A 22245-nucleotide genomic window follows, 5' to 3' on the forward strand; every position below is an offset into this window, starting at 1 on the left:
GGAAAGATGGAGGGCACAAGGAGAAGGGGACGACAGAGGACGAGATGGTTGGACAGTGTTCTCGAAGCTACCAGCATGAGCCTGACCAAACTGCGGGAGGCAGTGGAAGACAGGAGTGCCTGGCGTGCTCTGGTCCATGGGGTCACGAAGAGTCGGACGTGACTAAACGAGTAAACAACAACAACATGCCACCCTTCATCCGAAGATCACAGGGCGGCTCACAACACAAAAATACAAAATGAGAACACAAAATACATAATAAAAACAAAAGCAAACCATAAAAAACCCTCCCGCAAACACATTTTAAAAGGACATAGAATTTGCAGTATTGTCAAGCTGCAGATCCAGAGGTCCTTGAAATAAAACACCAATCAAACCCAGGAGCCAAACATTAAGCATTGTCACATTGCTTCTATCTGGAACCCCCTGAGTGTTATTCTGAGGGCTCCTTGCTGCCTCGAGGGCTGTTTTACAGCAGAAAGGAGAGATTTTTAATAAACAAATTCCCTAACCCCCTCTCAGGACCAGCTCTTGCATCCCATTTAAATTATCTTTCTGTACCCACCTCTGCCAATAAAGCTTTGGTTTAGCACCTTCGGTCTGCAGCCTCCCAGCGGAAGGAAATCTAAGTATGTGGAAATGAATTTCCTTATATTCGTCCTCTGCTGCTGTCGGTCTGCTGTCTTCCCAAATGCTGTATAAAATTTTAAGTTGTCCATGGCACAAGGCAGGGATCTGTCTATTTCTCCTCCGAGAAAGGGCCGTAGCTCAGTGGAAGAGCATCTGCCTTGCATGCAAAACAACCCAGGTTCAATCCCCAGCATCTTCAGGTAGGGGTGGGAGAGATTCCCTACCTGAAATCCTGACGAGCTGCTGCCAGTCTGTGTGGACAATACTGAGCTAGATGAATGAATGGTCTGATTCCGGAAAAGGCAGCTTCCTATGTTCCTATGCAACTCTATAACGTGTCCCAAAACTTGAAGACCCTGTACAGCCGTACCTTGGTTTTCAAACAGCCTAGTTCTCGAACGTTTTGACTCCCGAATGATTGAATCCTGGAAGTGACTGTTCCAATTTTTTAACGTTCTTTTGGAAGCTGAACATCCGACGGGGCTTTTGCGGCTTCCGATTGGCTGCAGGACCTTCCTGCAGCCAATCTGAAGCCGCGCTTTGCTTTTCAAACGCTATGGAACTCAAACGGACTTCCGAAACGGATTCCGTTCGACTTCCAAGTTACGACTGTACTACTCAAACATTTATTCAGAAGATTGAAAAGTATAAGATCAAGTTCTTGGCTCGTTTTCTGGATTTGTTTTTCCTAGCAAGATTAGCATGAGAGGAGGTTTGCTTGCTGTCTCAATGAACAGAGAACATACAAAGTGTAGTGCTTAATTCTAGTCAAGAGGTAAAGTCCATACTGTTCCTATAAAGATTCAAGCATCAAGAAGAAGGCCAGAAAATTCTGATGACCAAGATAACTGTCTCGCATCTCTCCTCAAAGGAGAGCTTCCAGCTTTGCAGACTCTCCCTCTGAGAACACATACAGAATTTGAAATATCGGGTCCTTGGCTAATGCTGCTCAATCACAAGCAACATAGAGATTGTGTAAGAAAGCTACAAATCAGAGTGAAATTTAAAATGCTGCAGCAACATGCAATGATTTTCAGCAATAGTGGGAAGTGGAAATCCAGGCTATTGGGACTGGGAACAGTAAATATCGAAGAATAAAAAATGGCTCGAATGGACCTATTACTCCCAGCTCACCGATGGGGAAGTGTAAGTGTGAGCTGTGACCACAATGTAGGTTGTGTCAAAATCCGGACAAGTTTCAGGTCACAACTCTGCCATCAGGAAGAGGGAATGCCATAATTCAACACAAGCGAAGGGGGAAAGCCCAGGATGCAGCAAGATGTACAAAATTCAGCTTCTGGGATTCTCGGTTTTACAAAGCAAATTTCTACTTCTGAGGATTTGTTTGAGGGAGCCGAGGCAATGCCTGGTGAAACTGTGGAAGCCAGAAAAGGTTGTGGAATAAGATTTCTGGGAGTTGTGAGTTGAAGCTTCCCAATGTTCTGTAGCTCCGTATCACATAGAAATTGGCGGAAGTGCAGAATAATTGCACAGGTTACAGAATTCAGAGGCTTTCAGCACCAAGTGCACCCAGCCTCGCCCACGACTAATTCACAGGAGCACCCGAAATGAATGGCATTTCCTTTGGGAACTTTTGCAGAAGTCAGAAAGTGCTAACATGCCTTTTTTAAAAGGAGAGCCCTAAATCCATAAATATTACAACTCCACACGGAAGCAAGCGATGCCTCTGATGGGCCTCACAATTCACAGATTGCTTGCCCAATCTCTCAGTGGTAAGATTCAGAGATCAGGGGTACTCTTTGGAAAAAGGACTGCTGGTTCCTTCAGTCAGCAGCACGAAGATAAAGAAATAGTTCCCGAAATATAAACGACTCCCACAAAACCAGCAGGCTTCAAAGAGTCATCTAGTTCAACCCTCTGCAAACAAGGAATCACAGCTGAAGATTCCATGGCAAATGGCCATCCAACCGCTGTTTAAAAACTTCCAGTGAAGGATCACAACCAGATGAAAACTGGAGAGACAGCCCAAAGAAATCCACAAATCTTTGAGGGAGAAGACTCATCAAACAGTTTCACAAGCAGATACTTGATCTGAGAGAGCCATTTCATAGAATCCTAGAATTGGAAGGGACCCAAGGATTATCTAGTCCAACCCCCTGAAATGTGGGAATCACAGCTGAAGATTCCATGACAAATAGCCATCCAACCTCTGTTTAAAAACCTCCAGCAATGAGAGTTCAATACCGTCCAAGGTAGTCTGTTCCACTGTTGAACAGTTCTTACCATCAGAAAGTTCCTCCCACTGTTTAGTTGGAATTTCATTTCTTGTCATTTGGATCCGTTGTCTCAGGTCCTACCTCTGGAGGAGCAGGAAACACACTTGCTCCATCTTCCGCGTGACAACGCTTCATATTACTAAGTTCCATGTGACATGCAATAGTACAGCTGTGCGAAATGGATCAACTGCGACAGCCACTCACACGAAGGTGCTGCTGCATGTCTCACCCCTTTTTGAGAGCCATTCTGAAAGTGGCTTGGTCTGGCACTGTTAGGAAATCAAACTCTGCAGCCTGGGCCTTGAGGGGAAAGTGAGTTTCACAGGCAAAGTGACAGAGCAAAGCAGAGCGGGGAGTTACTCAAGGAGAGTGGGATAGTTTAGGAAGTCAGGCAGTGAGAAAAAGACAACCCGAGATCTAACAGAAAGCAGAGGTTTAGCCAAAGACAATGCAGACTCCAAAGGGTTTGACGCCACCATTTGCCCCACTGAGGACATGCTAGCCAGAAGTTCTAGATTGCCAAAGTAGCCTCATGTTAGCCTCAGTAACTTTTATGTTTGAAGAGCATGAAAGAAAGAAAATCCCTCCCCAAAAAATACTCATCTAAGATTTTGCATGCGCCAAAGACAAGATGCAATGGAGCAACAGACCAGTTAAACCAGGTGTCATCACGGCAACTATTCATCCTTTTTGTTCACTGATGGCTCACCTGCTTCCTTGGGGCACAAAACCAGCATGAAACCTCCCCGCTGCGTTGCCCCAGGTATATACTTAGCTACAGAACCCGAAAGCTGCTTTTTAGCAAACAGACTAGTTACAAAGCCATCTTTGGAACTACCAGGACTTGAAGCCACCAAAAATAAGAGCTCCAGGGAAGAGATGGCCTCAGGGAACAATATTATCGTTCTTTCTGCTCTTCCCTTTCAGGATTCAATTTAGGAAGTGGACAGTGGGAAGTTTTTATCCCCATCTTGTAACTTGAGGACTGGTGAGTATCCAAAGAAGCTGAAGGTCGGAAGATCCGGGACAGAGAAAAGAAAGGACTTCTTCACACAGAACATAGTTAATCTGGGGAATCTGCTCCCGCAGGAGGAAGTGATGACCACCACCTTAAATGTAAAGGGACCCCTGACCATTAGGTCCAGTCGTGGCCGACTCTGGGGTTGCAGCGCTCATCTCGCTTTATTGGCCGAGGGAGCCGGCGTACAGCTTCCAGGTCATGCAGCCAGCATGACTAAGCTGCTTCTGACGAACCAGAGCAGCGCATGGAAACGCCATTTACCTTCCCGCTGGAGCAGTACCTATTTATCTACTTGCACTTTGACGTGCTTTCGAACTGCTAGGTTGGCAGGAGCAGAGACCGAGCAACGGGAGCTCACCCCGTCGCAGGGATTCAAACCGCCGACCTTCTGATCAGCAAGTCCTAGGCTCTGTGGTTTAACCCACAGCGCCACCTTACCTTAAAAGAGGATGAGGCAACTGCATGGAGGAAAAGGCTATCGGCAACTACTAGCCACAACTGCTAAGCTCACAATTGCTATGCCTCCACCGTTGGAGGGAGCAACCACTCAGTCCGTAGAGCATGACACTCTTTATCTCAGAGTCATGGATTCAATTCCCATGTTGGACAAGAGATTCCTGTGTTGAAAGGGGTTGGACTGGATGAGCTTTGGGGATCCCTTCCATCTCTATGATTCTACCAGCTGGCGGCAACCACAGGGCAGGGACACTGCTCTTGTGCTCAGATCCTGCTTGCAGGTTTCCAGCAGGCACTGTAAGAACAGGATCCAGGCGAGATGGGCCACTGGCAGGCGCTTCAGATGTCCTTATGTAACGCTAGTGTGGCCAGTTAGCAGACTCTGAAAGCCCGCTCCCCCCCCCCCACAAATCCCCCATGGCCCATCTTGAAAGGTGCCAACGATGACAAGCCGTTCCAATTAAAGATCGTCCCGCAGGAACAGCCTGGGTGGCATTCCTGCCCTTCGCCGAGATCTGAACGATTCTGCAGAGCAAACCGCGGGGGGCACGAAGCAGAGGTGCCAGAGTACCAGCCAATGAGGATGCACAAGCAAAGGCTTCCAAAGACCACGGTGCAGCTTTGAAGTGCTCGACTCGAACGGGAGAGAGCAAAAGCGGCAGCTTCAAAAAAAGGTTTCAGAAAGATTTATTTTTCAGAAGCTAAAAAAGGAGGAGGGGGAATGAATCGGCTGCCAAGGGAGGGGGGTGATTAATGAGGGGAGGGGGCAGGAGATGAGGAACAGAGCCGAGGATTCAACTTTGGACTTTCCCTGCAGGGTGGCGATTCTCTTCGTGGGGCAGAGGGAGAGGTATCTGCCCCTCCCTTCCCCATCACGCATGCAGCCTAAAAGGAGGAGGCATCACTCCTGTTTTTGTGTAAGTGCTCCTCTGCCGTGGGTTTTTGAAGAGGAGGCGGAGAATTGGGAAAGGTCAAGCTTCTGAACGCAGAGGCCTCTGCAGGAAGCCAACCCTTCCATATTGTTGCTACGATTTATTTGATAGTTCAGTTGGTAGAGAATGAGACTCTTCATCTCAGGGTCATGGGTTAGAGCCTCACGCTGGGCAAAAAAATTCCTGCACTGCAGGGGGCTGGACTAGATGAGCCTTGTGGTCCCTTCCGACTCTGTAATTCTACGATTTCTCATTACCGCTACCCTCCACCATAATGTCCCAGGAAAGGTTAAAGCAATTTAGAAATACAGTATGAAAAACAATTTAAAGCATGTTAACAGCCACGGGTACAGGGTGAGTCCTAAAAATATATATCTCAAGCATCAAAAGTCAGGGGAAAGAGGGGCGTTTCTAGCCTACACATAATGAAAGTGCCAGTTTGCTTCTGTGGCAAGGGAATTCCACAGCTTAGAAGCCACCACGGAGAAGGCCCTCTCCTGATTCACGCATCCACTGAACTTCTGGGGGCAGAGGAACTACCAAGAGGGCCCCCTCTGGCAATCTTAATACCCAAGAGGGTCTGTAGGGAAAGAGGCAGTCTTTTCAGATTTGGGGACTAAGTTGTTTAGGGATTTAAATGTGAGCACCTCTAACCAGGCCCAGAAATTAACTAGCAACCATTAACATCCGCTGTTGCCTGTGTGATGGCGGGAGAAAGATGCACAGCTGCGTTTCGGATATACGCTAAGTGAATAAATTTCCTAATGGAGTATTATTGATCTGTTGGGCCAAGTGAAGAAGCGCAGGTGGCAGGATAAGCCTTTGCCAACCTGCTGCCCTCCAGATGCTTTGGACTACAGCTCCCATCAGCCCCTGCCATCGTGACAGTGCCCCTTTAGCACCATATACTCGTGCTGACTAGGGGCTGATGGGAGTTGCGGTCCGAAAGATCTGGAGGGCCCCAGGCTGGTGAAAGCTGCCTTACTTCCCAATGTAAAACCTCCTTCTGTCAAGACTTGTCAATGTGTTAATTGTGACGGACTGGTGGAATTGCACCAAAAGTGGGGGGACGCGGCAAAAAAGGAGGAGAGGTCCCCTCCAACATCACACCCTCCGCGAGGAGGGGTACCATAAGGCTCCTGACCCATTTGCCAGATTTCACCCTCACAACGACCCTGCCGTGGGGTGACAAGCTCCAACAGCCCTGCCGGGTATGGTGAAAGGCAGTGGATTTTCCACAAGCAAGCTCATGCAGGGGTTAGTAAGAGACAGGTGGCCATCCCATCACCGCACGCAAAGAAATCTTGGAATAACCTACTTGGAAGGTCTCAAATGCAGATAGGTCTTCTGCCCTGGGCTTGAGGCTAAACCAGCAAAATGAGAAACAAACACACAAAAGAAGAGGTCCTCTGTGAATTCAAGAGTGTCAACGTTCCCAGGTCGCGTCTTCCTCAAACAAAGTGTGAAAATTGGGTTGGCGGTTCTATAGCTCACAGGGCACTATCTCCTCCGGAAAGCTCTCTTGCCCAAGGCCCACTCAGAGTCCCATTTCAACAGGAATCGCCCAGGAAAACATCCTGGGCAAGGATTGTATTCCATTTTCATTGGAGGGCAAGTGGATGTCCCTCACCCTGCGCCAAAATGCTACAAATGATTTTGTCTTTTGACTGCTTTGAATAGTTGTTTTAGCTGAAAATGTCACTCTTTTATTCTTTGTAAACCGCTTTGAGGGTTTGCTTGGTTTTTTTTGTTATTAAGCGGTATATACATTTTAATGAAAGAAATGAATTATGGGCCAGGAGAGTGTTCACCTGTCGCAGCAGTGGGCATCAACCTCTATTGATCTATTGATATTTCCTTCCATCTATTTAAATTGCAATGTAGGTCAGCACAAGATCTGTTCTGAAGCTGTCCCTTGCAGGCAGCAAAGAAAAAGGGTGCAGAGTATGATTTCAATAGGCACCGGAAGAAGCCTCGGACTGGTTTTGTTGGTGCACCAGGATAACGGCAGTCACCCTGCGACCTTGCCCCCCCTCTCCCCCTCCTGGGAAGCAGCAGCAATGCTGCTGCGCAGAGGTCGGGGTGCATGGGTGCCCCTCCCTGCCCGTCCCACTTCAGTCCATCCCGACACGACAAGCTGCCCTTCCTAAAATCATATTTTCTACATATTAATGATACAAGAGCCTCCTTTGCATCTGGACATATAGAGTTAAAAAGAAAAAGAAAACAGAAATGGGTCCCATGTCCTGGGCTGAGGTTAAAAGGTGGGTCCTGGGTCGAAATATGTTGACAGTACTGTCACAAGCCAATATGGTGCCATAGTTAGAGTGGCAGGCTAGGAGCTGGGAGAGACCAGGGTTCGAATCCCCCGTTCAGCCATGAAGCTTGCTGGGTGAGCTTGGGGGCCAGTCTCTTCCTCGATCAGCCTAACCTACCTCACAGGGCTGTTGTGGGGATTAGAGGAGGAAGGGGAGAACCATGTCTGCCACCTTGAGCTCCTTAGAGGTGAAAGGGAAAAAAGGTGGGACACAAATGAATAAATAAAGTAACAAAATCTGAGTAGGAAATAAATCAAAATAAAACAAAGCAGAGATGAGATGAGATGAAGCAATTCGAGACCCACAGCTCAGGTTTCTTGTCTACAACGATCCTCCCTCCATCTGCAGAGGGATTTTTTAAATAGAAAGCTTGTTATCTTTGGCTTAAAGGGGAGATTCCTTGCTGACAAAGTCTCCTGGGATTCCAAAGAGATATTCAAGGCAATCCAAAGATTTCCCTCTTCTCAGCATATATTTCAACATCGCTGAATCCGGCAACGATGGGAGAAGAATGATTTCGAAACAGCAGGTCAACCAGGCCGAGAGCTGAGGCAATTATTCCTCTTGTAACCAAATGAGGCACACAAAGGGAAGCATAGACATTCAACAGCCAACTGAATTTTTAACTTCTTTTTTTTGGCTGAGATCAGCAATATGGGAAATGAGGCTCTGAAATGATGCCTAAGTAGAACCTCTCCATCCAGGAGCAGTATGCTGCTGAATACCAGCTGCTGGGCTGCAACGGCAGAAAAAAGATCCTGGTTTTATGCAACTGGCCAGCCATGGAGGTGGACCACGTGGGCCTCTGTGGGGGAATCCAACATGGCCCTTGTGAAATGTATTGCCTTCCCCCTTTCTCACTCCAAGACTTTTTCCCTGCCTCAGCTCTATGTGTTATGAAATCAAGGAGATCTCCAGCCACATACTGTGCCCCCCTGCTCTTGGAAGCCCTATAAGAACCTGTTGCAGGAGAGGAACTGTGAGCAACATCGGTGGGGCAGGCGGTTTCTAGGACCAAGGTGAAACTGTAAAGCTCCTCTGTTATTTTTTTGCTATTGGACACTGTCTCTTGGTGCTGTTGCAATAGGGGTTGGACACTGACCAGTGGCAGTACCTTTTCGGTGGTGGCTCCCCGGTCATGGAATGCCCCCTCTAGTCAGGTGCACCTGTCTCCTTTATTATTAAATTTCTGGTAGAATTGGAAAACATTCCTTCCCCCATCCCCGCCCCCAAGCATTAGGTGGCTGAGAAACACCCGCTGGGAGTTGTGCTACAGCAACACCTGGAAGGCCAAAGGTTCTCCCGGCCTTCTCAGTGTCTCTAAGGAAATTACCAGTTCTTTTTTTCTTAAAAAAATGTTTAGGGGTACTCTTATTTTCCTACTCATATTGAAATACCGCCCCTCAATGAGGCCAAACTTAGATTCACAAAATGTTTAGGGGTATGCGTACCCTTGCGTCCCCTCCAGAAAAAAAGCACTGGAAATTACTAAATGCAAGAGGCACTTTTACAGCCACCGTGCAATGCTGGTTCCATGTTTGCAAGCCACTGAGAATTTTAGCGGGGCAGCATGGACACTTTGGAGCTCCCTGCCTATTGAGATCAAGCAGCTTCACTGTGCCCTTTTTGACACCTGATGGAAGCATTTGATTTAGGCAAAGGCTACTCAGATACATAGAATCTTGAATTGCGTTTTCATCTGCTTTTTAGCTTACTGTTGATTTCAGCTATTACTGTTTTTCAACGTTTTCAATAGCCATTTTTAACTATTTTTTTACTGACAATGTCAATGTCTTGTTCTTTTTGCATACAGCTTTGAGTTGGCTGTTGTATATAAATTTTATGAAATAAAAATAAAAGAATTAAATAAAGGCGCTTTCCAAAACCCGGCACAAGGTCTCTCTCTCTCTCTCTCCCCCCCTGCGCGACATGTCCTGAATTGACCTCGGCCGCATTTTCACGCACCAAGAAGTCCCGTTTTTTACGCAGTGGCGTGGCCTACGATACCTTCTTGATGGTGTTGTGCTTGCTGCTGCCCCGCTCGTTGTTCTCGCTGTGCAAGATGTCCATCGCCGTCTCCCTCTCCTTCAGCTTCAGAGCCTCGATCTCGGTCTTCAGCTCGTTCAGCTGCTCCTGGAGGTGCTTGCTTTTCTCCATGTACTCCACCCTGAGCAACGACACACACAGACACACACATACACACAGAGTGCCTGCCGTTAGCTGCGAAACCAAACAATTTTTGCAGACACAGCTAAAATAGATAGGCTTCTCATTTAATTATCCCTGAAGCACTGCCTGGAGGATGAAACCGATGACATTGCTTTGAAATGCACCAAAAAAGCTTCACTAAAGCAGAGGTGGGTTATTGTTTTTTCTTTTTTTCTTTCCCACCCATCCTCACAAAGCTGCAGGTCTGGAACAGGTGACTGAATGTCATCTGGACCAGCCTACCAGCCTGGTAGTCAGATAAGCGATTCAGAAGTAGCAGATCACAGAACCGTAGAATTGGAAGGGACCCAGGGAGCCATCTAGTCCAACCCCTGGAATGCAGGAATCACAGCTAACTCCTGAGCCACGGAACTACCTTTTCTACTCCAGAATAGACAGAGGTGTGCCGACATGCCTACAATATGACACCGCTCAGCTGTCTTTGGACATCGCCTCCGCTGTGTTAGGTAATATGATGAAGGGAGAGCAACCCGCAAAGTTGTCACGGCCTCAGAGCAAGATTTGTCAGAGGCAGAGTACTCCGGGAACTGCAGCTTCAGGGGTGAGACAGACCCATGCTTAGGGCCGCACTGCACCAAAGCCTGCATCCCTTACACAGAACCTCAAGCAGACACCACTGTCGCCAGACTCTGATGGCTGGTGCAGAGACACCTCAGGGGATCAAGAGAGTCCCATGGTGCTGGGATAGTCCAGTCAGCAGAGCACGAGACTCTTAATCTCAGGCAATGGGTTCGACTCCCACGTTGGATAAAAGATCCCTGCACTGAAGGTGGTTGGGCCAGATGACCCTCATGGTGCCTTCCAACTCTGCAGTGCTATGATTCTATTATTCTAATGTGAAATTTCCCACACGTTGAAACCCCATTGCTTGGAGAAAAACAAAGGGGGCAGAAGAAAGCACTGCTGGCCAGTTAACTGACCAGGACACAGTGGCAGGGCTTTCAGATAATTGAAGCAGTGCTATAAAACTCAGCTCCAGGCCTTTGCTGAGACAACCTGGATGTTTGGTATCAATTGAGGGGTTGCTGTCCATGGTCCTGAACCCAAACTTTGACTGGTCTCCGGAGTGCTGACTTTGACTTGCCTTGGAATCCTGCCTGCCTGGAGCACCGGGAACTGCAAACCTCCACTAGATCAGGACATTACCCTTCCTTGGTAGTGGGACATGGGAAAAATCTGAGATGCTTGCAGTGCCCAAGTTGAGAAAGCTTAGGAGACTGGGGAGAATTTTGAGGGCTAGTCAGAGAGGCTTAGATGGCCACATTTGGCCCCCCAGGGCTGAGGTTTGCCATCTCTGCCATAGAGTGTCGGTGTAGATCAGAGATGAGGAACCTTTCTGGCCCAGCAAGTCAGATCACTATCTCCCCACCCCCACTGGACAACTTTGGCAGGTAGATGGGGCCAACCGACTGTCAATCATCTGACATCATGATGACATCAAGTGATTGAGAAATGGACAGTCCCACCCACTGGTACAAGTTGAGGGTGAGAGGAGGGGTCTGCTTCGCCAGCACGTTTGCTGCAGGGTATGCACTAGCGGAGCAGCACCCAGAAGGACTGAACCCTGCACCCACCAGTTGATGAATGGAAGGTTCAGTCCTGCTGGTTGCACCTTTCCAGTGGTTTACAAACTGATGAAGCAGTACCCAGCAGGACTGAATCCAGCCCCCAACAGCCGACATCATCCAGCGACATTCAGCTGGTGGACAGGTGGGCATGGCTTGGGGGAAATGGCCTCATGGGCCAAAGTGAACCCTCCTGGTGGGCCACGATTGGTCCACAGGCCCCACGTCATCCTGTAGACAATAACTGAGCTAGATCGAAGCATGGTCTGATATGATCTCGGTCAGCTTCCTATGCTTTTAAGTTAAATGTCACATTGAAAGAAAAAAAGGTGGGTGGAATCTGCATTGTACCCATGCAGCGCCACGAGACTATGAGTTACTACAGCCGAGAAGGAGAACAACGCACTTCTCTTTCTCTATCTCCATGGACAACCTCTTCATGTCGGTATCCTTGAAGTCAAAGGAGAGGCTTTCGCTGATGAGGTTGAAGGTTGGCATGTCAGCAGGGAGCGCCGTTGAGCCTGAGTTCATTGGCTGCTAAAGGCAAAGCAGAGATTAGTCACCCACAGCAGCTTGCCATTATTATCAGTCAAAAATGTATATGCCGCTTGATGCAGAGATTTGCATTTTAATTTTGATGGTATTTCATGTTGTAATGCTGTCCTCTATCCTGAATTAGAAGAGCATCAGAAGAAGCTTGCTGGATCAGGGCCAAAGGCCCATTTAGTCCAGCCACATGTTCTCACAGTGCCCAACCAGATGCTCCAAAGGGAAGACCAGAAGCAGGATCCGAGCACAAGAACACTCTCCCCTCTTGTGGTTTCCAACAACTGCCATTCAGAAGCATTGCTGCTTCTGGCCATGCAGATGGAGCATAGCCATTGTGGCTAGGAGCCATTATATGATACAGGGATACGGATATACTTTAATAGTGTAATACAGCAGTACCTCTGGATGCGAACGGGATCCGTTCCAGAGCCCCGTTCGCATCCTGAAGCGAACGTAAGACTTGATTGCACATCTGCGCGTGCGCGGGTCACGTTTCGCCGCTTCCGCACATGTGCATGGCGTCGTTTTGAGCATCTGCGCATGTGCGAGCGGCAAAACCCAGAAGTAACACACTCCGTTACTTCCGGGTCGCCATGGAGCACAACCCGAAAATATTTAAGCTGAAGCGTATTCATCCCGAGGTATGACTGTATCTCAATATAATTTAGGCAACTAAGCAGGCTACAAGTATAAAAACCAAGTACGCCAACATTAAAAAATAAAAGCATCCAGAATCAAAACAGACAATGAAACAATCCCATTGTAACATTAACATATAAACATGCAATGCAACAACCCAATTAATCCAGCACAGCAATTAAAACAAGGAGGCCCAGGTTGAGGTCAACGGTAGTTGCCTGCCCATAATGTTTCCTAGCAGGACAGGTGAGAGCGAAGAGGCACCTGGGTAACAAGATATACTTACCAGCAGGTGCCTGGATGCTTTATGGACATCCTGGCCCCATCAGTAACCAGCTGCGTTCTTGCATCTAATTTAATGCCAATAAGAAAGTACAGTTGGTCTCACTGCAGGAAACACACTTAACCCCTTTCTTATTTTTAACAGGTTGCTGGACGTGGTTTTACTCCAGCAAGTTTTTTTGCACAGATCACAATTCCTGTAGCATGAGTCTGATTGCTCTCTGATTCTGACTGCTATGTCTGGGGCTGGGCTAGCAATGGGGTGGTTTTATTTGCCTTCTGCGGCTTGTGGATTGGCTCATCTCTGAATCCCCATGGAGCAATTTTGCTCTGCCCGTGTCTTCTGCAAAGCACATCATGTCTTGGGGTTGTGTGGGCAGCTGGGAGTGGGAGATGAGTGGTGGATAGATGATCCTGCCTCGTGGCATGACCAGGTAGGCCTTTTGTGCCTCTCAATGCCGCAAGCCTGTGAATCTGACATTTATTCAGTGCCGGGGATGTGTGATAGAAACCCACACTACAAATTGGTCAGAGCAGCGGAGCTGATAACCATAACTCTTCCGGACAGCTGATGCCAAGAAGAAGGGCTTCAGGCTGAATGGATTTTACAACTCACTTGAAAAGCCTCAGAGATCAACGTCAAGCACAATTGTTTAGACCACAGGTCCTGGCTGAAATGCGGATGCCGGAGAAGAAGAACAATGTGTACAAAAGCCAATGAAGCCTGTTGCAGCGATGCAAAGTACCTTCCATCCAGTTATTAACCTTCCCTTGCTTTTCCCGGGTGTGAGTCTGTGTGTTACTGTGTCCTAATGACAGAGGCACCAAATATCTAAAAGGCCACCTCCTTCCCTACAGATCCTCCAAGTTTGTAAAGATTGGCAGTATGTAAGACCATAAAAAGGGCCTGATGGATTAGTCAAATCACCCATGTAGTCCCACATCCTGTTTCCACAGTGGCCAACCAGATGCCTGGGGGAAACACCGGCTTTGCAGTGGCTACAGGCCCACCTGGATGGTCGTTTCCAGAGGGTGATGCCTGGGGAGTGTTGTTTGTCCCCATGGAGCCTTCAACATGGAGGATTGCCCAGGGTTCAACGTCTACATGAAACCACTGAGTGGGGTCAGCAATATGCTGACGGCACATAGCTTTGCTATTCCTTTACATCCGCAGGTGTGGCAGAGGATGTGCTGGACCGATGTCTTGCCTCAGTAATGGACTGGATGAGAGCCAACAAGTTGAAGCTCAATCCAGGTTTCAGGCAGGGGATATTCCCAGTCCTGCCTGGAGATTAAACCAGGGACTCTCTGCACCTGAGCTACAGATGGTTCCCTAGACCAGATGGATGGCAGGTGGCCCTCTCTTGATGGAGTCATACCATCTCTGAAGGAGTAGGTATGTAGCTTGGGTGTACTTCTGGGTCCACTGCTGTTGCGTGAGACTCCAGTGGTCTTGGCAACATGGAGAGCCTTCCATCAGCTTTGGCTCGTGGCCCAGCTACATCCCTATCTAGACAGGGATAACCTAACTTAATAACAGCAACAACAACAACAACAACAATAATAATAACAACAACTTTATTATTTATACCCCGTCCATCTGGCTGGGTTTCCCCAGCCACTCTGGGTGACTTACAGCACATTAAAAATTCTTCTGTCATCTTTGCTCCGGTAACCTCTAGGTTAGATTACTGCAACATGCTCTTCTTGTGTTTCCCTCTTGAACTTAAATGTTAGGGATTTAACCACTGAGATGTCTTCCAATGCTCCAGCCTCCAGTTTCAAGCAGCAGGCAGTCTCACCCCGTAATAAGTAACTTTACTCCATGGTAGGTATGCTAGCTTGAACCAACACAGCTACCCCTCAGTAAGCATCTTGCCTGCTCATTGCTCTCCTGCTAGTTTTTGCATCCCTATCTACTGAAAATGCACAAGACAACCCTGGGGAAAGCAAGGGACAATGAGAGGAACAGCACCCGAACTGCATTGATTCTGAAATATTCTTGTTCACCACCTGTGAGAATCATTTCTTTTCAGAGCAAATAAGTCGGCATTCTAAGCATTCCCACGGGCCACGAGAGAAAGAAGACTGTGTCAGGCCCCTTTAAGAGATCCTCGGGAGAGATAGCAGCGGGCTGTATTTTTCAAAAAGGAGAAGCGCTTCTCTTATGAAACATTTCTGGGATTGATGCAGCTGGAGGGGTGGAGCCAAACTGCCGCTGTCTTACAATCTTCCACTTAATTATACTTCGGTTCCAGGGGCAAAAATATACTCGCAATGCCTGCTGATTAGCTCCCAATGAAAACCTGGGGTGCATGCATGATAAGGAAGCCTTGTTTTGTTTTGCAGAGTTTAGTCAAGGACAAACTGGCCTGATGCTCATCGTGCGACTGACAGTCCTCCCAAACCAGGATGCTTTGAACACCGGAATGTTTTGCATCTCACCTTCGCAATGAATGAACTCTAGGGCCTGAGGACCCCAGGTAAAATAGTCTTTCTCCCAACTCATAATAACATAAGGCTTAGCAACTGCATACTGCATTTCAAAGGTTCAGAGCGCACTGCAAACCTTACTACATATGTGACAGCACTGGAAAGAAACCAATGTTTTAGTGTGGCCCCACCAACACTTTGGAACTCCCTGCCTATTGACATTAGGCAGGTGCCCTCACTGTAATCTTTTCGGTGCCTTCTCAAAACATTGTTTTTTGATTAGGCAAGCCTATCCAGAAATGTACCAGCCAAGGTGATGGTTAGAGGAGCTCAGGTTAGTCTTTCCCAACCTGGTGCCCTCCAAAGATTTTTGTCTACAACTCCTGCCAGCCCCACTGGCTGAAAAGAACAGTGAATCCTTAGGAAGGAGAGAGAGAGAGAGAGAGAGAGAGAGAGAGAGAGAGGAGAATGGAAGTTCCATACCAGAAGTGGCCCTCCTGATGTTGTTGCACTACAACTCCCATCTTCCCTCACCACTGCCCATGCTTGCTGGGACTGATGGAAGTTGGAGTCCAGCAACATTAGGAGGGTCAAAGGTTTCCCAGCCACACTCTGCAGCAGCCTTCACTGACCTGGTGCCCTACAGGTGTTTTGAACGACAATTCCTATCAGCCCCAGCCAGCGCAGGTAGCCCAAAACATCTGGAGGGCACCAGGTTGGCGAAGTCTGCACCACAGGGTTGTTGTGAAGGTTACGGAGAGAAACAATGAATCTTTAAGAGGAGCCAGGTGACTGTGACAAATGCTGTTGCTTCTGTCACCATAAACCAGTCTTTCAGAGATCAGTCCTGCTTTGAACTTATTGCAATCCTTGCATCTCCATCCATCCTCCTGGTTTCTCCATTCATCCCCTTCTGCCTTTGGGGGGATTGGGCCATAGCTCAGTGGTACAGCATCTGCTCTGCATGCAGAAGGTCCCAAATTCAATCCCCAGCATCTCCAGGTAGGTACGGGAATGTTAGATGCTGAAACTCTGAAGAGCTGGTGCCATACATACAATGTCGACAGTACTAAGCTAGATGGAGCAATTAAGTCTGACTTGGTCTAAAGACAGCTTCCTATGTTCCCCATGCCAGACTGGATCAGGCCAGTGGCCTATCTAGTCCAGCGCTCTGTTCCCAGAGTGGGCATCTAGGTCGCCTAGGGGGAGCCCACAATCCGGACCCAGGCGCAAGAGAGCCCTTTCCTCCAGTGGTTTCCAGCAACTGCTATTCAGAAGCAATACAAGCAATGCTTGTAGCCTCCGATAGCCCTATCCTCCATGAATTTGTCTAACACTCTTTTAAAAGCATCCAAGTTGCTGGCCATTGCTACATCTTCTGGGATGTATCTTTCCGTCTCTTGAGTGTGCACTCAAGAAGTGAAGAAGTGCTTTGCCTGTCCTGGATTGCAATCGCCCACAAGCGCAATCGCTGGCACCAGACCCATTTAAAGTCAGGGGCTCTTGTAGGGGAAAGCCAGACAGGCTGAGAGTGTTTGTTCCGAAGATTGTCTCTGACAGAACACCCGAGCAACCAGTGTTTCAACTCAAGGGGCCTCTGGCTAGAAATGGCAGGCTCATTTCGGCACTGCAGCCAGTGCTCTTAAAAGCTTCTGAACGTTAGCAGATAGCCTGAGAGAACTGGGGGGGGGGGGGGAGAGCGGGGAACCATTAAATCCAAGCCACCTTTGTTCTGCTTGTTTAAACACTCACTCAGGGTGATGCAGTATCGAAGACAAATTGGGACGGCGAGAGAGCCTGGGTAAAACTGATGTAAAAGAAACCTGTTTGTGGGGTTTACTTGTGACAGTGCAGAACACAACTTGCACACCCTTCTCTGTGTAACAGGAGTGAACAATTCAACACTGGGGGCACTGGAGGCGCTGGAAGCTTCCCGGAGCTCTAAATTAAATGCTGCTTGTGCGTGTATGTGAGCGACTGCATCATTTGAATCCCCTCAATTGCGATGGACACTATCAAGCAGCGCTTCACACACTTCTGCCATGGCATTATAAATATGTATTTGCCTTCTGTGTTGCCATTAGCAGGCTGCTGGCAGGAGTCTTCCCAGGTAAGGGATCAGCCCGCACCCTAGACTTGGCCATCCCAGTGAGGGGGTACAAGACCTGCTGATTCCTGGGGTTGGGGTGCTGTGGTGAAGGCCATAGCTCAGTGGGGAAGAGCATCTGCTTTGCATGCAGAAAGCCCCGGGTTCAATCCCCAACAGATGCAGGAATAGGTGGGAATGTGCTACATCATAAATCCTGGCAATTAGCTGCCAGTCAGTGTTGACAGTACTGAGCTAGATGGACCAACAGTCTGACTGCAAGCTTTCTGGGTTTGTAACAGTTCCGCGTGGCTTTTCTACGGATCCAGGTGTAGCGTAGTCACCTGCCCAATGGGACTCCCCCCCCCCGCCCACCCCAAATCTGCTCTGAAGGTTTGGGGAACCCCTATCAGATATTTAGGGGGTTGCAGAGGGGGTGCCTTTGTGCAATCAGAAATCCTTGCACTGGGGGGATGCGTTACTCAGCGCTACTTTGGGCGCAGTCCTTTAACTTTTATCTTATTCTTCAAGTTGCCCGTGTCCCTCTCTCCAACTTAAGAGGCTCTGGGACTGGGATGTTCTCTGTTGCATTGCGCTGCTCTTTGCTCTATTGAATCCAAGCCCTGGCACAGTGCTTGCTACGAACAAAGCGAAATAAATGGGACACCAGAACCGCAGAGGGCGACACGGAAGCTCAGTGCCGCTCCATAACGGCAAGTTCTGTCAGTTAACAAATGTGGGCGTTTAACAAAAGCCCAGTGTTTTGCTCCTCATAAAAAAGTCTGTGGCCTTCCAGTTTAATTGGAGGTCTTGTTATTTTTCTGCCAAGGGTGATAATGACAAAGGGATTAAAGGAGCCGGCCATGTGCTGAAAACTCCGGGAACAGATGCCCAAATTACTCTGAGCTGAAAACTGGCTGATTATGATCACCAAACACACAGCAGGTCGTCTTGTAGGAGCCCCGACAATGAGGAAGAATCCCCAAAGCGTCCCCTGCCAACTTTTTTTTTTTTTTTAAGGAAGAATTTTATAGCCTTTGATTTGTAACCTGGAAATCCAAACACTGAAGCGGAACCCCTGATCATCACGCTTTCATTTTTAAAATGAATAGAATTTCTAGACCTCATAGAAAACTGGAGCGACAAGCTTTGAGCAGTTTCTGCTAAAAGCAACATCAGAACATGTGGCTTTGGATGATGATGATGATGAAGATGATTTCTATACTGCACTTCATCCCAGGATCACAGGGTGGTTCACAATATAAAGAAACAAAAATGCATAATATGGTAACAAACAAAAACAACAACCCCCCCTGCTACACACACAGAGTTTAAAAGGCCATAGATTGTTTAAATAGCCTGGGAGAAGAGGAATGTTTTCGCCTGGCGCCTAAAGATATGTAATGAAGGTGCCAGGCAAGCCTCCCTGGGGAGAGCATCCCACAAAAGGGGAGCCACTGCAGAAAAGCAGAAAATTGTATATAAAGCCAGCAAAGGAACAGCTCTGCTCAGTTTGCATAATTGCAATGCTGGGCTTCTGGTTGCAGATTTCAGAGGATGCCCCGGGGCAAGCAGCACAGACTCACCAGGGGCAAAATGATGCCCCTATGTATAAAACGTTTTCTTACTGTGTAAGACGACTTGCTGGTTATTTCCAACAGCTTCTGCTTGGCTCTTCGCTCAGAGTCTCGAGCTTCCTGGAGGTCCTGCTTGAGCTGATCGGCCTCCTTCGCTCTGCACACAAGCAAAATACGGAAGAGGAGGTCAAGGGCCTAAACGAGGCAGTGGTGGGCCAAATCCAACACTCTACCCTAGCCTTTGCCACCTTGGCAATGTTTTTACAGTTCTCTCCAGATGATCTGGACTCCAATTCCCATCATCCCCAAGCAGCACAGCCATTTTGGACTGCAACTCCCATCAGCCCCTAGCCCCCATGCTGGGAGCTGAAGTCCAAAATGGCTGTGCTGCCTGGGGATAATGGGAATTACAGTCCAAATCATCTGAATGGCACCCGGATGGCAAAGGCTGCCTCTACCCACAATGCTCTCCTTCCCCAAATGGCAGGAAATGGTAGCGCTTCATCCGTCTTGACTGTTGTCCAGGGAAGGAGAAATGAAATGAGGGGGTGAGGGAGTAGGGAGAGAATAACTGTTGACTGTTGTCCAGGACAGGTTCTGCTTCCCACCCCCCACCCCCCAGCAGCAGAAGTGTCTATCTTCTAAAAATGCAGGCTGCAGAACTTTTTGCCCTCCGGATGTTGCTGGACAACAATTCCCACCAGTTCTAACCACTGGCCATGGTGGCTGAGGCTGATGGGAAATGGAGTCCAACAGTACCCAGAGGGCTAGAGGTTCTCTCAGCCTTGTTCTACACGCTAATCTCATGCCACTAAGGGTGGTTTGGACCACCCATCTATGGAAAGACAAGCACCACTGAATTACGGCATTCGAGGTTTCAAGGACCACTGCCTACCCCTCATCCTTGACAGGTTCCTCTGAAGCGGTTGAGGGGGTGGGGGGAAAGAGGAGAAAATAAGTAATCAGATCTTCTGAACAATACCCAGCGTTGATGTTTTTGGCAAGCGGGGCGGAGGTATAAAGGAAGGAGGAGAAAGTTACCAAGCAGGCAAAGACAGAAGCCCAGACACAGGAGCGGGGGAAAGTAGTAGTTCAGAATGAAATTAAGGCTATTGTTAATTCACCCACTAATGAATGCAATTTATGACAAAAGCCCTTGGCAGCGGCCCTTGTATGCCCAGAGGACCACGGAGACGGAGGCCTGGCGTGCGGTGGGAGCCTCGTGATTGGCCGGGAGAGGAGGGGGAGATCTGGAGCGAGATATTGGGACAAGGGAGGGGGAGAGTAATGAATTTGGTGTTTTAATATCTAGAGGCGAAAAACTTAATTAATGGCATCTGAATACTTTGGAGACGGCAGCGTGGCGGTTCTTGAGCAGCTGAAGACCCAGTGGGGGCCCAGGCCTGAGGGCTTGGCAGGATGGTGCATCTCGGCGCTGGGGTGCTCAGCCGAAGTGTGTGCGTGGCGAGGGGGGAAGCTAGGGATTGCAGTAGGGCCAAGGTGCGTGTGAAAAGGATGGGATCACAACACGCCATCCCAAGGAAATCAAGGAGTTCAGCTGTACTGAACTGGTTTATAAGAGGCATCTCACTTGAACTTTGTCTAGTGCTTCAGAACATTCCATGCTCATTGGCCATGCCCACACCTGAAGGACCAGGTGCATAGCTTGGGAGTCATTTTGGGCTCACAGCTGTCCATGGAGGTGCAGGTTAATTCCAGGGTGGCTGCTCAATCTGGTATGCTGGCTGAGACCTTACCTGTCCTGCCAGGGTGGTGCATGCTCTGGTTATCTCCCACTTGGACTACTGCAACGCGCTCTACATGGGGCTACCTTTGAAGGTGACCAGGAAACTACAACTAATCCAGAACACGGCAGCTAGACAGGTGACTGGGAGCGGCCGCTAGGAAGGTATAACACCGGTCCTGAAAGACCTACATTGGCTCCCAGTACGTTTCATGGTGCTGACCTGTAAAGCCCTAAATGGCCCTGTATACCTGAAGGAGTGTCTCCACCCCCATCATTCAGCTCCGACACTAAGATCCAAATCCGAGGATCTTCTGGCTGTTCCCGCACTGTGAGGAGTGAGGTTATTGGAAACCAGGCAGAGGGCCTTCTCGGTAGTGGCTCCCTCCCTGTGGAACACCCTCCCATCAGATGTCAAGGAAATAAACAACTATCTGACTTTTAGAAGACACATGATGGCAGCCCTTTTTAGGGAAGTTTTTTAGGGAAGTTTTTAATGTTTGGTGTTTTACTGTGTTTTTAATATTCTGTTGGGAGCCACCCAATAAAATTAGTAGTAGTAGTAGACTTTAACTTTGTGCTACACTGGGCACAACCCAATGGCAAGAAAAACAAGGAATGAAATGCTTCAAAGCCCCCAAACCAGTGGGTGTGCTTCCCTCCCCGCCTGACCTTCGCTCCGACTCTTCCGCCATCTTCAGCGCCAGCATCTCTGCCTCCAGCACCTTCTGCTCCATCAGCCGTTTCTCCTCCTCGGTCCGGATGGCCGTGGCTTTGATCCGCTGCATCTCCTGCTCTGCCTCGGCGGCTTTCTGAGCCAGGAGCTTCGCTTCCTCTTCCGTGATCTGAGCTTTCTCGGCCAGCAAGTCGGCCGTTTCTTCGGATCTCATCTGAGCAAGAAGGGCGGAGAATTACACACAAGGGGCTCTGTCGCAGAGGCGATGTGCCACTGGGTGAGGCTAGAAGCCATGACGGCTATGCTCTGCCTCCACAGCTGGAGGCAGCACTGTTTCTGAATACCAGTTGCTGGAAACCGCAAGGGGGTGAGAAGACTCTTGACCTCCAAATCCTGCTAGCAGGTTTCTCACTGGGACATCTGGTTGGCCACTGTAAGAACAGGATGCTGGACTAAGGTGAGTCACTGGCTTGATCCAACAGCCTCATCTGATGTTCTTATGGTCTGTGGTCAAAAGTCTTCCTAACAGATGGACAATGAAAATGACCCGTGCCACCCTTCACTGTTGCAAAGGGGCTCATATTGGAGGGATAAATGCCCACCTTGTACTACTCAGGGGCCTGAAGATCTCACTGCCTTTTCTGCAACTGGAGCTGGAGCTTATCACCGTAAATCTCATTTGGATACCCAAGAACACAAGGAGAGCCTGCTGGATCAGGCCAATGGCCCATCGAGTCCAGCATCCTGTTATCAGTGGCCAACCAGATGCCTATGAGAAGCCCACAAGCAGGATCATATCACACTCCCCTCCTGCAGTTTCCAGCTACTGGTATTCAGAAGCATTACTGCTTCCAACAGTAAATGGAGAACA

At 48.6% G+C, this 22245-nt stretch overlaps 1 protein-coding gene across 4 annotated transcripts in view; it reads right to left on the minus strand.

Annotated features, from left to right (window-relative positions):
* NF2 (NF2, moesin-ezrin-radixin like (MERLIN) tumor suppressor) overlaps positions 1-22245 on the minus strand; it is an 89033-nt gene that overhangs the window by 14948 nt on the left and 51840 nt on the right. The window contains exons 12-16 of one of the 4 annotated variants that reach the window (XM_053369552.1): positions 21371-21588; positions 19006-19111; positions 11795-11922; positions 9602-9761; positions 6595-6640 (exon numbers count right to left, since the gene is read on the minus strand). In XM_053369552.1, coding sequence (XP_053225527.1) covers positions 6605-6640; positions 9602-9761; positions 11795-11922; positions 19006-19111; positions 21371-21588 — 648 coding nt within the window. In that variant the 3' untranslated portion in view covers positions 6595-6604. Of the gene's footprint in view, positions 1-6594; positions 6641-9601; positions 9762-11794; positions 11926-19005; positions 19112-21370; positions 21589-22245 lie in introns of all 4 variants that reach the window. The other 3 variants (XM_053369551.1, XM_053369550.1, XM_053369549.1) reach the window with 3 other exon arrangements.

The sequence above is a fragment of the Podarcis raffonei genome, chromosome 16 (genome assembly GCF_027172205.1).
Source record: "Podarcis raffonei isolate rPodRaf1 chromosome 16, rPodRaf1.pri, whole genome shotgun sequence".
NCBI lineage: Eukaryota > Metazoa > Chordata > Lepidosauria > Squamata > Lacertidae > Podarcis > Podarcis raffonei.